Source organism: Urtica dioica, chromosome 6 (assembly GCF_054948205.1).
Source record: "Urtica dioica subsp. dioica isolate 48M chromosome 6, U.dioica_male_clone48M_v1_H2, whole genome shotgun sequence".
In the NCBI taxonomy this organism is placed as follows: Eukaryota; Viridiplantae; Streptophyta; class Magnoliopsida; order Rosales; family Urticaceae; genus Urtica; species Urtica dioica.
Genome location: NC_142761.1, coordinates 4,015,959 through 4,033,714, shown reverse-complemented (window position 1 = coordinate 4,033,714; position 17,756 = coordinate 4,015,959). Strand labels below are relative to the sequence as shown.

General features: G+C 33.7%; 3 protein-coding genes across 3 annotated transcripts; 1 reads left to right on the top strand and 2 right to left on the bottom strand.

Annotated features, from left to right (window-relative positions):
• Positions 1–866: 866 nt before the first annotated feature.
• LOC149393008 (beta/delta-urticatoxin-De2a-like) lies at positions 867–1,259 on the top strand. Its single transcript, XM_089617882.1, has one exon. The coding sequence runs from the start codon at positions 867–869 to the stop codon at positions 1,257–1,259; it is 393 nt and encodes a 130-aa protein (XP_089474008.1).
• A 3,468-nt stretch (positions 1,260–4,727) lies between these two features.
• On the bottom strand, positions 4,728–6,597 carry PRXIIF (peroxiredoxin IIF). Its single transcript, XM_089616303.1, has 5 exons — positions 6,324–6,597; positions 6,200–6,229; positions 5,652–5,810; positions 5,327–5,421; positions 4,728–5,233 (listed from the first exon to the last, which is right to left on the bottom strand). Exons 1-5 carry the CDS (start codon positions 6,519–6,521, stop codon positions 5,119–5,121), a joined length of 597 nt encoding a protein of 198 aa, XP_089472429.1. The 5' UTR covers positions 6,522–6,597; the 3' UTR covers positions 4,728–5,118.
• Positions 6,598–10,408: 3,811 nt separating this feature from the next.
• On the bottom strand, positions 10,409–11,648 carry LOC149393006 (uncharacterized). The gene is made up of 2 exons (XM_089618390.1): positions 11,322–11,648; positions 10,409–11,225 (listed from the first exon to the last, which is right to left on the bottom strand). Exons 1-2 carry the CDS (start codon positions 11,454–11,456, stop codon positions 10,926–10,928), a joined length of 435 nt encoding a protein of 144 aa, XP_089474516.1. The 5' UTR covers positions 11,457–11,648; the 3' UTR covers positions 10,409–10,925.
• Positions 11,649–17,756: the final 6,108 nt, after the last annotated feature.

Sequence of the window (17,756 nt, the reverse complement as noted above, 5' to 3'; positions counted from 1 at the left end):
TCTCCGATCTATCGGCTGACGATCTCAGCCCCGGCCACCGAACACCTCCGCCGTCCAAGACCGCAAGGGCCGACCTCTTTTGCTCTCCGCCCTCCAACAGAGCACAACGCCTCCTCCCTCGCCCGTCACAACGCCCCCTCCCTCGCTGGGCCTCAACCCTCACCGCCCCCTCCTCCCTCACCGGCCTTGCCCTCGACGGCCGTTTCTAATGTAAAGTTTATTTTTTTTAATTAAAATAACGTATTAGGTGCGACATGTCGCACCTAATATTTGTTTTTTTAGATTTTCTGAAGCCAAATAGGTGCGACATGTCGCACCGAAAAGTGTCGCACCTAATATGTGATACTTTTAGGTGCGACATGTCGCTCCCGAAGCCTTTAGCGATGGACTAAAGTTTATTTTATTAAGAAAATACACTTTTTTTTAAATAGCCAAAGTTTATTTTAACAAGAAAATAGTCTATCATGCCGAAGTTAATAATTAAATTAATTGAACAGTTAATTTAATTAACTTCGAGCTGATGAACTATTTACCTAATAAAATGAAACCGTGGCTAGATCTTTTCGGAGATAGATGATTGATTAGTTGCAATAAATACTTGTATATTAAAATCATATATATTAGTGCTATACATATATATGATTGCAATCAATAATTATACATATGGCTGCAAATAAAAAAGGTTATACATATACATATCACATGGCATTCACTATGATTGCAATCAATAATTGATAGCATATGTTCACAAGTCTCTTCTACCTTGTCTATCAGCACTATAAATAGGGCAGCCATGGATAGCGTTCATGTATCAAAAACACAGCACAAAGAGCGTCGTCAAAAAAAAAAAAAAAAAACATAACAAGATGAAGAGTAAGGTTGCGATATTAATCACGGTTGCGGTAGCGTTCTTGGCGGCTTCATCTTCAGCAGAGCTGATGGAAGAGCAAAACATCATGAACTCCGAGAAGGGCGAGAACGTAATTAGCTCATCGGCGTTGGAGATGGTGCTGGAGAAGAGCGGGAACAGAAAGCTGGTTCTGATGATGATGATGATGCCGAGGCCACAACAGAACTGCATTCCCACGGGGCAGCCTTGCGGATTACTCCACCAGTGTTGCCCTGAGAATTTCTGCGACGGCGCTTTCGCCGGAACGTGCATATCTCATCCCTGCATTCCCAAAGGCCAGCCTTGCGGATTACTCCACAAATGTTGCAACGGAATGTGTCCCGACCTTATCCAGGGAGTGTGTACATAGTGATCTCTGTGTCTCTCTACGCGGATTATTCCCTGGTGTTGTTTGATTATGTTAATCAATGTTATGTTTGTCTCGCTGATCTCTAATGGAGATTAAAAAACGAGATTAATGCTATGATGTGATGTCTACTTGTGTGTTTGATATGTGTATGTTACTTGGTGTTGTTTGAATAAAGCCAGGGTTTTATAAGCTAGTGCATTTTTAGTCGGTTATAATATCAAAATACAATACTAATATATCATTGATGTTTGGGTGAAACTTGTTTTTTCAGGATTTCAAAATAGTTAATCTAGGTGTACATGTCTGAAATTTTAATCCACTCTTATATACCAAATAGTTTCAAAATTAAGTGCATCGTCAAAATTTTAATCGTGCTTTCAAAAAATTTAATCCACTTAGCAAAAAAAAAATCTAAATCTACAACGAGAAAACAACGACGTACGTATCAAAATAGTTAATCCTGCTTTCAAAAGATTTAAACCTCTATTCTATAACAAAAACACTCAAAATCGAAAATAGAAAAAGAAGAAGAAGAAGAAGAAGAAGAAGAAGAAGAAGAAGAAGAAGAAGAAGAAGAAGAAGATGGCGGTGGTGATGACGATCGACGCTGACCTTCGATCTCCGGAGATAATCGCGTTGGCGTCGACGACCACGACGACAATTCTTTTAGTGGACTTGCCGCTTCCGGCGAGCGAATTGGAGGAGCTAGGGCTCAGGGCTGGTTGGCTCTTGAGGATGTTGGACCATCAAGGTTTTTGGGCTTCTTGATCCGATCAACCCGATCACAACCACCACCATCACCACTGATCCGATCTGACGGCGCTGCCGAGGAGCGGCGCATTGACGCAATCGTCGGCCGACTCGGGCTCTTGCGAGTCAAACTGATTTTCTCGCAGATTGATCCGAAGCTTTCCCGTCTAGCACAAGAAGGAGGTCGTCGTTGTTGTTAAGGACACCAAGGAAATCGATCCTTGGCGATGCAGTCACGCCCTCGAACTTGTTTGTGACGATCGAATTTTTGTGACGATCGATATGTTTGTTCGTTTAGGGTAATTGGTGAGTTTTTAAAATTTTGGCTACTTTGCCTCATTGAGTTATTCTGCAAAACACAAACATAAAAATGGCTAGATAGCCGCATTGTCTTTTTTAATATATGGCAAGAAAAAGAAGAGCGAGATAATAAAATTGTAAGAAAAAGAGTAGTTTAAGAAGTATAGATTAATTTCCATAAAAAAAAATCAAGTTTAATTTATAGACCTGACTTAAAAAAAAAAAAAAAAAAAAAAAAAAAAGAGAGAGAGGGGGAAAAAAAACTCTTATTTAATAAAAGAAAAATTGTACAAAATAACCATTTGAAACTTATTGATTAGTAAAATAGCTAAAATTTCAATTTTTCAGCAAAGTAACCAAATTTACGTTTTCATTTTTTTTTTTACAGCCAAGATTAAAAATTAGGTCAATTAGGAAAATAGCCAACTTAAACATTTGACATTGCTAAATAGCCAACATTTGGTAAATCTTAGGTTAATAGCCACTTTCAAACGTAAATCTTAGGTAAATAGCCACTTTCATAAACCAAATGTTGACTATTTACCTAAAATTTACGTTTGAAAGTGGCTATTTACCAAAGATTTACCAAACGTTGGCTATTTAGCAATGTCAAACGTTTAAGTTGACTATTTTCCTTTTTTTTTTTTACGATTATTAAGCAATTTATCACTTTCAAAAGAATTAATCTTGGGGTCAAAAAAAATTTTGAAACCAGATTAATGCACATTTTGGCTATTTCACTAAATTAAGAAAAACTTTGGCTATTTACAAATTTATAACTTTAAATTGATTATTTAGCTACATCACCTTTTAAAAATATCATTTACCGAATTAGTTCATTTGACAGAAATGCCAGTTGTCGTGATAGAACCTATTGATAAAAATTGTCGAGAAATTTAAAATTTCAATAGAGAATTCTTGAAAACTCACAGGTTTTCACAAAAATAAAAAATTATCACCGGAAATTTGAATTTTTGAAGACTTCTCCAAAAATTAAAACTAAGAGAAAAAAAAGTCGCTATGACTCTGTAACATAAAATGTAGAAAGAAGAACAAAAGTGAATTGGGAGATTTCAGAGAGAAAACCTCACTGAATCATTTTTCCTTGATTGAATTGTTTTGTTTACATAACAGGTTAGCTTAATACTATAAATCATAACTGCCTAACAATGTACGACCTGAGTTTGTTAGCCTATATCTGCCTGGACTGCCTTTGCATTAGCTGAGTTATTAGCTGAGGTGGACTATATTCTAAGAACTCCAATGCTAAATATCCCACTTTTGACACATCGTTAATTAAATATCCCTCCACATAACTAGTTAGCAACTTTTGACAAATATCAAGATGTTTGAACTGATCTACACATCTTCTGTTAAGTAATGAATTCATTCCCTCAAAAAAAAAAAAAAAAAAGTAATGAATTCATGAAGGCGTTGTTAACATCTAGCTACTTCACATCCCAGTGATAACAATCCATATGGTGCATGGCTTTATAATTAGGCTAAAGGTCTCCAAAAAAAAAAAAAAAAAATTCGACACCATGTGTTTGATAATCGCCATTTTTTTCCACCAACCTGGCCATAGACCTCTAAACAGACCCATCAACATTGCACCTCGTAAACCTACTTGTTGCCAACTATATTCCGATGATAGGAACTTAGGACCAGAGACCATTTGAGATCAAGTTGCACGGTTTGTTACCTCATAGGATATGATAATGCATGTTCAACACTCGCAGGTTCAGTTTGTCCATGAGAGGTGGTCATATGGTGTTTTGTGGCATAATAGGCTTTTTGGGTTTATATATCCCGGGTTGGGAAGAGAATGGCGGGTCATATCTTTGGTGTTAATGTGACGCTCAATAAATGGAGAACCATTTTATGTCGGTTAATATAGGCTCAAGTGTGAGCCTTGACGAGTAGACTTGACTGAGCAAGTGAGTTTTGAACATTGAGCTTCATTGATTTGGAGGCAATTGTCCACCATAGCCATGATCACTTTATATTCCGATTTTAATCCCATCAAAACCCCAGAAGATCTTGAGGGATTTTGTTACAATTCTTTGGGTAGAACTCATCCCCCAGAAGCTAGCTTTTAGAGAGAGAGTGCCCAATAAGTTATAAACCCACGTACTAAGCCCATACTTTAGCGATGTGAGACTTTCACATGCCAATCACATACTTAACAATGTTAGAGTCAACTAGGATCGTAACAGATTTCATACCCAGCCCGAACAGAGAGAATCTGTAATGGTCTCCGTCGTCGCAAAGTAGTTGGAGATGAAGAGCCATCCTTTCTTAGTCATTGGATCTGATTGCCATTGTTCTGATACCTAGATAAAATGTGGAAAGAAGAACAAAAGTGTGCCATAGTAGATCGCACTGATACCAAGATAAAATTTGGAAAGAACGAAAGTGTTTGGGAAATTCAAAGAGAGAACTGGCAATCTTGGTATCAGATTCTCCATGGTCATGGTATTTCCATTAAAACTGTCGAAGGACGATGGTATTTCCATTAAAGCTACGTGGCCATGGTATCATAACAAGAATGAAAAACAGTGTTTTAGCTGAATTTCGTGTACCGACTACAGTAAAAGGGTAGCATCGAAGAATTTCAGAGTAAAAAAAATTCCCTGAATTTAAAACCGTGCACATTCAAATTTAGCATGTATTTTTTTTTTTTTTTGGGTGCCTTATTAGGGGGGGGGTAATATCTTACAGTTTCAAGCACAAGCAGAGCAAGCACATGAGACACGAAAAAAAAAAGGGGGCTTTTACTCCGAGTCAGATAAAGCTGAAGAAAGAATTCCTAAAACAAGCCAAGCTGACCCAAAATAACATCGGCATCGGTCATCTTAAAGTCAGACGGCGATTCCTCGACGTTAAGAGTTTTGATCTTCCCGTCGACCACATAAGCCGACCATCTGCGGCGATAAAGAACACGAAAATAGGAACCCATTCTTTTACCTTAAGTAGGAAAAAAAAATTATATATAGAGCCAAGAAAAAAATCAATACCTTTGGGAGCGTGGCCCGAGCAACGCAGCAGAGAGATCTTTATCCAATTCCAAAGCCTTGTGGAAGCTCCCGTCGAAATCCCCGTAAAACTCGATCTAATAACGCAACAACTAAAATCAAGCCTTGAATCGACACACGATGTTCTTCACCAAATAAGGATCTGTGATAAGTGAAAAGAAAAAGAAAGTGCGGCTGATCCTAAATTTCAAGGCTGAACTTGAGACCTTCGAACCCGTGTCGAGCAAAGCAAGAACCAAAAAGGGCAAATAACTTGGTATCAAAGATATCTTCTAAATGTTTGTTAAAAGAAAAGAGAAGGACTTACAGCATCTTTGGCTTCAAGTTTCTCTGCCCAAGCATTCATAACATATGGATCGTTCACGGCGACACATATCACGGAATCGATTCCTTTAGCCTTAAACTTGTCAACGTTTTTCTTGTAACTCGGCACATGTTGCTGAGAGCAAACTCCTGTATGTGCACCCTAGTGCAAGTCAACGATTCAAACCAGAGACGCTTCAGAAAATAAATTATGTATCTCTTACCCAATGATTATTATTATTAAAAATAATAAAAAAAATTAAAAAAAAATCTAGCTGCGCATCACATCATTTTTCTGAAAACTTAATGACCAATAACTTAACATGAGTTTTCTCAAGACACCAAAGATGACCAATAACCTAAATAAAAGTTGACCAATAACTAAATATGTTCAATAATTTGAAAAGTGTTGATGATTACTCTTATCCTATGATGATCATACATCCAAAAAAATCCTGAATGATATGACAATATTGAATTTGAAACTACCAAAGGAATTATACTAGTTATAGAAATACAAACCACATGAATAAAATTAAAAATGTGACTTACTGGAAGGCCAAAGATGACAACTTTTTTGCCCTGAGACACCAAATGAGAAAAACCCAAATCAGAAAACACGAAATTAGAAATAATAAAAAATTGTAGTTTCATTTGAGCTGAATTAATCCTAAACCTTGAAGATATCTGTGAGAGAAGTGGTGGAGAACTTAGAGGAAACACCTTCGTCCCACGTGCGAGCTTTCTGGAGAGAAACATCCGGTGCGGCCGAGACTATATCACTACCCACTGCGATGTAAGCTCTCTGGGAAAACGTTGACTTACAAAACCCTCCGATTAGTCCAACCGATCTCTTCAGCACCGTCGAAGCCATTTTTTTCCCGGCGTGGTTTAGTTTTAAGTTTTAACTGCAGAAGAAAACTAGGGGTTGTCTCTTGTCTTAGACTTCTATCGTTAACTATGTCTTTCCCCTAAATCTTAGATTATTGCAAGCGGTCCTCCGAGTATAGTAAAGTTATCATTTTGATCCTTAGTGTAATATTTTATGCAAAATGAGCCTTGAATTTTCGATTTTGCAGCATTTGTTCCGAAAGAGGCATGGCATAGAAACTAGGGGTCGATTCTAAAGCGTCTGTCCATGTTTTTCATATTATTATTATTATTATTATTATTATTATTATTATTATATAAAGTACATATTTTATCCTTAAGGACAAAATCATTATTCAATAAACGGTCAAAACATTGGACCCTAGATACAAGTATTACTCATTCGTAGCGATTGTTTTTAATTAGAAAGATAAAAATGTCTTCAAAAACATTAAATTCGTTTGATCAAATCTAGATATCTCTGGACGTGTCTCTATATATTTATTTCTCTATATTAGAATATATTAATTATTCTGCTGCAACGCGTGGGGCACACTGCCTGTACTTATTATCTATGACATCAAAATAGATAATTACAGTCCACACGAAATAAACTCCTAGTGATGAGAAGAAGGAGAAAAAATGACTCTTTAGACTTTATTTTATAAAGCCCACTTATGTATGGCCCAAGTGTAATATCAATCAATGAGTTTAATATATAATAAGATTAAAATCCTATTGGTTAATTAAAATAAATGTAATTTCTCTATATACTTAGATAGTGGGTCTATATAAAGAGAAATCATAGGGATTGGTCATCTATCAACTCATTACGTACTTTTCTTATGCCATCAACCAAAAGATCTCAAGTCTAAAGAGGTCAAGAGAGAAAAAACAATTTCGGTGATTCCGTCACCGCTATCGTCGCTCTCATCATAGATTAAGGTAGACTTTCTTGATTGTCTTATTTGTGGAAAATATTTTAGTGGAGTTTTAACAGAGCAGTAGAGGTTATAAACGGTTATAACCTCTGAGCACTAAGGTTCACTAATGGTTACGCTTTGTGATCGAGTTGACATTGACCTATATAAGGAGGCTTATGGTCTCATTCAAAACACACAAATTCTGAACACATTTTCAAGCTTTCCTATCCTCCTCTAGAAATTTTGTTTTTTCTTTGTAATCCGTGGTAGTTTATGGTCTAGTTATGTTCGTCAAATTTGAGCCGTAGGTGCACTCTTCTCATACGCCATTGTATTTTGGGAAGCACTTGCTCATCATTTCTAGCATCTAGTGGGAGAGCTATATTGCTTAAGGAGATCGTCTAACACGCCTAACAAGTCCTGACATCATTCCTTGACATTATTTGTGTTTGTTATATTTTCCTTGTCTAATAATTTTAATTTTACTATTACTATTTTGTTCATTATTTTTTATTCCAAATTTCAAGAATTTGCAAATCGTCACTTGTTTTTGCAATTATTATTAATAGTTTCTAACAATAATTAAACTTCATGAGGGCTATGGCTCATCCAAAACTTTACTATGTTTCACTTCCTTATAATTGGCCCCCTCTCGTAGTTGGTTCTATTGAGTGTAAGCTAAGAGAGACATGAATATTATATTTTTCTATTAATAGAAGTAAAGAGACATGAATATTATCATTAATTACTACTTGTAGTAATGACTCAAGGTCGAATCTTCACTAAAGAGCTTGAACAACGTTCAAATTCAGCAATAAGAGGGGTTTAAGATCAAGTTTCACTATGGTGTAAAAGCTTGATCATGTTATCATGAGGTCAAAATGAAGAGTCTTAATCCCTTGTAACAACAAAGTTAATATATATTCAAGTCATTCAATAAGGAGGTCTGCTCCAGATCGAACGTATCAAAACGATTGTCTCGAATACACTAGTTAACGAAGAGTTCCTGCTGCGATCAACTTTGAAAGGCTCGACTTGAATAGGTCGGAAATATCATCGACCTTGTGCTGATGATTTGATAAGTTTTAGCATGCAACTGAATAATCGTTTGATATTGTTGGCCAATATGATCAATGATCATAATATTGCTCTCCTCTTGAAGTGGCTAGATGTCGATAACAACGGTTGATGATGATATTTTATAATTTTTTTTTTTAAAATCAAAGAAATTTTTTTTAAGAGTATCTCATCATAAAAGTTGGTAAAAAAAAAGGGTTAAAATATCTTCATCAAAATGATAAGACAGTGGTGACAAGCTAGCTGTGTATGAAGAGTATAGTACCACAAAATGGTTCATCATCTTAGCCTGTCATATTTGAGACTCTTCAAAGCAAAAGCCCTTGTATTATCAATTGGGTATTGAATTCAAGATCGGGGCAACCTATTTTGTGGGTCACCAAAAAGAAAAGATTCACTTTGATTGCCCTCAATAATTCACCTATTGTTGTGTTGCCACTCACTATAACACTAATGGCCAAGTACTAGATTGATTTCAAAAGCCAACCATATATGTATATATCTATCACAGCAAATATTCTGTAGCCCATATAACTTTCCAACCCATGAGACTTATCCTCATAATATTGATGACGTCATGGAACTATATACCCTTAAAGAAAAAAAAAAATTAATGGAAAATATCATATATGCACACTTGAATAAATATCCATGCCTCTCTCCCTCACTTTCTCTCTCCATTATGGGATTGAGAGGACAAATGAAGTTTCATGATTTTCAGCTAATTCTAACTTGATTTATGGGATTGTTTCTTAGTTATTAAAGGGAGATAATGAAAGGTACATGTGAATATTTCTTGCGTGAACATATGTGGTTGAAAGTGTCATGTCAGAAAGGGAAATAAAATAGATGCCTAGGAAGAGATGAAAAACTATGGCATATTATTGCAAAGGAGATTGAAGAGGACAGTGACAATGAATGAAAGCAAAGGCTACATAATTAAAATGCCATGTTGGAAAGTGAAACTTCAACGGAGAATTTTGATGGTTTTGTTTGTAAATGTGATTTTGTAATCAAAGGTTGTATTTAGGTGGCTTCATTTATATTTGGATTTATAGTCTTATATTTGGATTTATAGTCTTAATCAAATATTATACTACTGTCGGTTTGGATTTATTTATTTAAGTTTGTCACTTTGAAATGCATATCAGGGTAGTAATAGTTCAAGTTTATGTAAATTTAGATTTAACTTGTACTTTATGTTTCTGCATCTAGATTTTTCTTTGGGAGGAATTTTTATTTATTCTGTATCTTGTATGTTTCCATCTCTATATTCTGTGAATCAAACACTTTTTGGTAAAAAGATATTTGTTCTTCTATAAAATCTCCAATCTTAATTCTTAAGATGGTTAAAGTTCAAAAGACATATATATCAGAAGAAAAGTCAAACAGATGATTAATGATCATCATGATCATAAATTATAGGAGTAATTTATGAAGTTGATGCCTCGCACAATGATGCAAGCTCTCCAACCGATTGGAATCCAAGAGTGAAATGAACATAAAAAGATAGTATTATACTATTATTATTGTTATTATTATAATATTTGCTTCAAAATATAGCTGTCACATCAAGATGGTTCAATTAATCCCTAAGAGGATATCAGGATAATATTACCATACTTTCCTTTCCATTTAGAGATCCAGCTCAAATAAGGTAAGGCTGTAGATTATATTATTAGTATATATTTTTATTATTTTTTATTATCTAAAGTTCTAAACCACTTATATTCCAACCTTAATATATTAGTGTTGGATTTGATGGGTCTAGTGGTCTACCCCAACTTGTATCACATATATATCAAATGATGTTATCACACCAAAAAAAAAACAAATCTTCTTTCCTAAATCATAATTAACCAATAAATATTATAATGAGACCCACAAAGTGTAACAAATAATGGGAAGTCATCTTCATACAATACAGATCAGTTACAGATCTAGAACAATAAGAATAGTTTAATTTAATACAATTGAATGAGTAACAAATCAAGCTTATAAAACCCCCTATATCATACACAAATAAATAATAGCTACTACAAATAAAAATAAAACCCTTCCATGTTGTTGCCACGAAGTTCGTGGCACGAACTAGATGAACCTATGAGAGAGGAATAAACCTTAGGTGTAAATTTCCCCTCTTAAAATACACACTAATTACAAACTATATATAGCTTGTCCCATGTACATAGTATATCTCCCATGCATACAGATTAAAAAAAATATATAATCATAAATTCACAATACAATGAATCCCAGGTCTAAAAAGAAACCATTCTTATTTTTGGGCAATTGGGATCGATAATTAGTGGAGAGACAGATTATTAAAATAAAAACTCCTAGCTGGCTGGCTTGTCACACCTTTTTTATTTTTTACTTTTTACTTTTTTCCTTTTTTTTCATTTCATTCATGCCTTTGCATACTTTGATTTGAAAGATTCATTTGATGCCACAACTTGCTGATGATTGTCAAGTGCCACCACTTGTTGCTTCTGGGATTTTGCATAGTAAGAGCTATTAATATTAATATGATTATTGTTGCTAATAAACCTTGATGATTGTCTTTGCCTATTCCTTCTTGGCTGAGTTGACTGTGGAATGAAAACCCCTGTGCCTTTGCTTTCCCTTACGCAACTCTGCCCATACACAAACTGGGCTTGTACTTGCAATTGCACTTGTACTGGTGGTTGAATTGCATGAGAAAAAGCCTGAAATACATAACAACTAATTTATTAATACATTTAATCAAAAGATTCAAGAGTCAAGACCCTCTATTTATTTTTTTTTAATTTGTTTTTTAATACCTGGTGGAGGGAAAGTGAAGGGCAATCAGCAAGAGGGTCTTCATCATCATCATCCATGATTAGAAGAGAAATTTGCTTGCTCAAGTCTGCAAAGAACAAGTCATCTTCTAACTCACCACTCATTTCCAATTCCATGTGTGTGTAGTCTTTGATTCGGTCACCAAAATACCAAAACACAGAGAGTTTGCTTTGGTTTGGCCTCCTTTTTGCTTTCCCTTTTCTTTCAGTCTAAATTTATTGTGTAGATTTTTTTTTTTTTCCTTTTTTTTTGTTGTGATGAGTTGAGTTGGGATTTATAATAAATAGAGAAGAAGAGGGAAAGAAGAGAAGAGGAGTCATATTTCATTTAATATTTTAATTTTTTTTTTTTCATGTGATATGAGTTGGGATTGTAGTGCATGTGGCTGGTGGGGCCCAAAAGTGGCAGTTGGCTAATCTTTTTTTTTTTTAGAAGTGGGACCCACAAGAATCATGTAAGTGTGTCTATGATATTATCCAAGAGAAATTTCATTTTCTAGGCTTAATAAACCATTAAATATCAAGATTAGACCCTAATGTTTAAAAATATCTAAATATGAACTTTTGACCCAAAATCGGACACAAATACCCTTGATTCAAAAAACCCATGTGTTTTCTCTCATTTTCAAATGATTTTCATCACAAATCATTTTCATTTTCGAATTGGTTGCGCTAGGATTAGAATTTTCGGTGGTCGAGCTCACCGCTGAGCTCGTGGGGTTCGGGGCAACGCCCCGATTTTTTTTTTTTTTTTTAGGATTTTGGGTATGTGTTCAGTTTCGATTTTGAGGGTTTCACCTTGAATTTCATCGTACAGCATCGTACGGCATCGTACAGCATCGTACGATGTCGTACGATGAGATACAATGAATCTCACATTGAATCTCATCGTACGACATCGTACAGCATCGTACGACATCGTACGATGAGATACAATGTGAAACCCTCAAAATCGGTAAAATTCATACACATTATAATGTACGATGTCGTACGATGCTGTACGATGTCGTACGATGCTGTACGATGCGATACGATGAGATTCAATGTGAAACCCTCAAAATCGAACCTGAACACATTCAATGCTGTACGATGTCGTACGATGATGTACGATGTCGTACGATGTTGTACGATGTCGTACGATGCTGTACGATGAGATTCAATGTGAAACCCTCAAAATCGAATCTGAACACATACAATGCTGTACGATGTCGTATCTCATCGTACGATGCTGTACGATGCCGTACGATGCTGTACGATGAAATTCAAGGTGAAACCCTCAAAATCGAAACTGAACACATACCCAAAATCCTAAAAAAAAAAAAAAAAATCGGGGCGTTGCCCCGAACCCCACGAGCTCAGCGGTGAGCTCGACCACCGAAAATTCTAATCCTAGCGCAACCAATTCGAAAATGAAAATGATTTGTGATGAAAATCATTTGAAAATGAGAGAAAACACATGGGTTTTTTGAATCAAGGGTATTTGTGTCCGATTTTGGGCCAAAAGTCCATATTCAGATATTTTTAAACATTAGGGTCTAATCTTGATATTTAATGACTTATTAAGCCCAATTAATGAAATTTCTCTTATCCAATACCCAAAATATAAAGAGATGAGGTTTAGGCAAAAAAACAACCCATCCATACCCAGATACCTCATCACCCAAGATAGACTTCAATCTCTTCAATTCAAAGACTTCAAACACAGATTATACATTAAAATACATATACAGATACATATATGTGTATCTACATGTTCAAACACTGTCATGACTCATACCAATACACCTAGGCTTGTGATTTTGGTCTGAACAGTTCTGTACCTTTCATTATTTTTGTAATTATTTATTCGCGAGGACAAAAAAAGAACAGCAAATTGGGTTATATTGTTGAAGATTTATGGTCCACACAAATTTAACATGGGATTTTTTTTTTTTTTTTTAATTTATGTCTACTGCAACTACTACTAGCCTTACTTGCTTATCTGATATCCCAATCAGCTCATATATATTTGTTTCACAAATTTGTAGTGGATTGTGAAAAGACAAAAGTAATTTCAAGATACTTTGAAAATGAAAGATATTAGATCCTTTGAAAGTAATATACTAATACCTACTTGGCCTTGCTTCTTGAATCATTTTCAACTTTGGAGAGGTTTTTAAATGAACTTTGAGGCTATATATAGCTATTATTATGCCCATTATTTATTAATGAGCATATAACGGATTATAAAAGGAATGTACAACTATAGATGGTCTACCTTGGTTCAGTAAATTAAAAAAAAGGGAGGCAAATCATAAAGAAGAAGAATGATTAAGCAGCGGTTTGTATTTTGAAAGGGAATAGTTATAATACAACATGTTTGAAATATAATTATTTTGGAGTGAAAAGTGGATATTTTGTTGAGCACTTGGAATAGGTGGGACAAGTAATCATAATTAGCCTAAACAAAAAGTTAAAAAGAAAAAAAAAACACTCCCACACCACTGCATGAAATTACTAGCCATGCATGCAAAGCACAATAAACCTCTTAGCTGTAGTGATCAGAATCAAAATCTTAGTTATCTTTCCCTTTTTATTTTCCTCTCCTTTTCAACGGCAGAATCGGAGCAAAAGAATAATGATAACATGGAAGGAATTGGATAATTTAGAGGACAAATAAGTAACTATTGTGAGTTAAGGGTAAACTAGCCCTTCTATTATACTAAATTACTAATTAAGTTACTAACCCTAGTAACACGTATTGTAATTAGGTATTTGATTAAAATATAGCTAAATAAATAAATTAATTAAATAATAACTTAGTAGAGGCCTAATATTAATCCTACTTTCGACCCGAAGTAGTTTTAGCCGTCACAAATCATTGACTCTAGCTCTCAATTTCGCCATTCTACTAAAAAAAATTGATATTTATTTGATATGATCCGATAATTAAAAAAAATCACTACATTTATTGATGAATTTGGTTTTCTATTTGAGGCGAATCGATAATTATGATTACATTATTATGAGGCTAATAAATAAGGAGGAATTTGGATATATATATATATATATAGGTCTAATTATCAGTATCTACTTAAGATCGCATTTTCATATATTAATTAAATTTCTATTCTCTTCTCCTATTTTTTTTTTTAAATACATAGCTCGTGATCTAGACCTCCATTTAAAAAAAAATGGTATTAATGCAAAGGTCTCAATGAAACGTTTATTTTAATACTATTAAAACCCTATTTCTAATATGTGCTTTATTTATTCGTTTCTTTTTTATTATTAAATGTTGGTGTTGAACTTTGTCTTTCAATAATAATGAACTTTAGGTCCGTACGAAGTACTAAACTCGGGCCTAGAGAGCAAAGCCTTGATAGGACGGATCATAACATATATAACGAGTTATACCAAACAATTGTTAAATTGTCGTACGAGGGATGACAAGCCGAGCTCTTTTGGTTTAGCTCGTTGTTGAGAACTTTCCGAGCTAAGCCAATTTCAACTTAGCCCGAACAAGTATTTAAATGAATACTCATTCAAACGGCCTCTTGAAGACTATCCAGTCAAATGATCTTCTCAACAATCCCTTCAAGACTGGGTCAAGCAAAACATGTGGCGCACGACAAGAATATGAAGAAGAATTTAAGTCTGGCATGTCCCTAAAGAAGCGAAGCCCATCGACTTACCTAAAGGCCTATAAAAAGTTCAGAGATGGATTCAAGCACTTTTTGTTTCCGTACACGCAAAATTATTATTATTGGTCTTGATTTATGTTCTTCGTTTGTTCTTCTTGATTTTCATTCAATTCAATAACATTAAATTCAATAAAAGGCCCCGTGAAAATATTTGGTATTTGTTCAAGCATATTAATTCAATTATTTTGTTATCGTTTGAAGCCAATTTGATCTAGTAACGGAAGATTGAGGTTCATTTACACATTCAAATAATTTTTTTTTTTAAAGATCGAGACTATTTTCAGGTGAATTATCACGTCAACATTAACCTTGCTAAATAAATTAATACATTGTGTTCAAATTTGAAAATTTGTATAAAACTTTAAGTAACAACCAGCTTTTGCTTATTTTAATAACCAACATTAACTAAATAACTTATGCCGTAGCTAAATACTCATCATGATTAATAAATTATATTAACACGAATTTGTTCCAACTAATCATTTCACTGACTACTTTTAAGATTTTAGCTCAAGTTTTATTTTATTAAAAAATAGTTCACTAGTCCGTAGTAAATTAAATTAATTAAAGCTAATTAAATTAACTCTTTAGTTAATTTAATTTATTGCGGGTTGATGAGCTATTTTTTTAGTAAAATGAAACTTGTGTTACTTTTTAAAAGGAAGATATTATTGAGCTACTGATTTAATTGTCTTTGATATATAATTAAATACATGGAAATATTTTTAGAGAAATTGTCTCATTTGCCACCAATTTCATAACATTTTTCTACTTTCCACCAAAAGACTAATTTGGCCAAAAATGCCACCATCTATGTCAACAATGTTGACATCTAATAGTGAAGGACAAAAATAGATATCAACATTGTTGACATAGATGATAGCATTTTGGGCCAAATTAATTATTTGGTAGAAAATGAGAAAATGTTATGAAATTGATGATAAATGAGACAATTTCTCATATTTTTACCCTCGTCTCTCACAATAATACAGCGAAGCTAAAATAAAGACAACAAAAAGAGCTGGGTCGACATTGGAACTTCCAAGCATTTATTGACTTAACGTGTATAATCTCAATCTTTTTATTCTACTTGTTTGTTAACCTTTTTCTTCTTAATTTAGGAGCTAAAGCCTTTTGCAGAGAAGACTAGTTCTCTCGTCTGAAAGGCAAGTTGAATTATAGGTGATACGTGGTCCACCTATCACACGGTTTTGTGTCTGCCCATGTGACCCACCCATCTGCTCTACATACATACATATATATATATAGAGAGAGAGAGAGAGAGAGAGAGAGAGAGAGAGATTACCCTTCTAAGTACGATTACCGCCTTCTAAGTACGATTACCGCCTTCTCCTTGTTCCTTGGAAATAGAATGTTGTTAATTGTGCTTTAACACAAGTCTCGTGGGTGTGTTTTGCAATTACTAATTTTTTTTTTTTTTTGCTTCAAATGTAATTACTAATTCAACAGTACAGTAATCATGTAACTATTACCTTGCTTGACCCAGAAGCTTTCTCTTTCCTCTTATAGAATGCCTAATTAAATACTGTTTTATTTATTTATTATTATTATTTACAGTTTTTTATTTTTATTTCTTTAACCTTTTTTTTTATTCTTCTCACTTCATAGTTTCATTTAGAGTATAATATATAACAAAATAATCATTTCAAATTAATTAGTTAATAAAATAATTTAAGTTTTAAATTTTCAGCAAAATAACAAAAATTACGTTAGCAAAATATTTTTTTACATTGTAATTAAATTTTTTTGACTGTTTACAAAAGTAATTTATCATTTTTAAAATTCAAGAATTTATTGCAATTAATCATTCTACTGGCTCATTTAAAGATTATAGCCAAAATTTATTTTACTAAAAAAATAGTTCATTAGCCCTAAATTAAATTAACTAAAGAATTAATTTAATTTAATGTGGGTTGGTGAATTTTTTTTAATAAATGTGATACTTTTTAAAAAGAAAGAGGGATTATTGGGTTATGGACCTAATCGCGTCTTTAAAATTTTCAATTAAATATTTAAAAAAAAAAAAACACTAACTGACTTCATTTTATACAAACTTGACTATTTTACCAATTTATTAATTTCAACCGCTATTTAGATATGAGTATGACACTCTTAAAATCGTACGAAATTTTTAGAAGAATTATTTATGAAAAAAAATTGTTTGCGTAACTCTTTCTCCTTATCCCTTATGTCATCTGTGTATATGTGTCGATCTTTCTATAGTTTTGCAAAAATGTAATAACGAGACAAGATTGATCTACGAATCAAACACTTAACACGGGACTATGATGTGTTCCGGTTTGATTCCCTTATTTATGCCCAATTTTACGTCAAAAACAATTCTAAATTGCAATTATTGAGACTTCCACCGTCACGTGACATGTGCACAGCTCTCTCATTGTATTAAATTCCAGCGCCAAGTATATACAAAAATGAATTTTATTTGCAATTTCTAGACCTCTTTTTTTTTCTCTATTATTATCAATCCAAATCTTGTCCCCGTCTTATGTTTTTGTTCTGTTCTTGTCCCATTTTTCGTGTCCCCTCGACCGTCCATCAATTTTATTCACTTATTTTTGTAATAAGTAAAAATAATAATATTTAATTATAAAAAAAAACTATTCCAAATGCTTAACTGATTAAATAGCAATTTTAAATCCATAATTTGTCAACCTCAGAAAGCTACAAGATTACGACAAATGATCAAGAAATA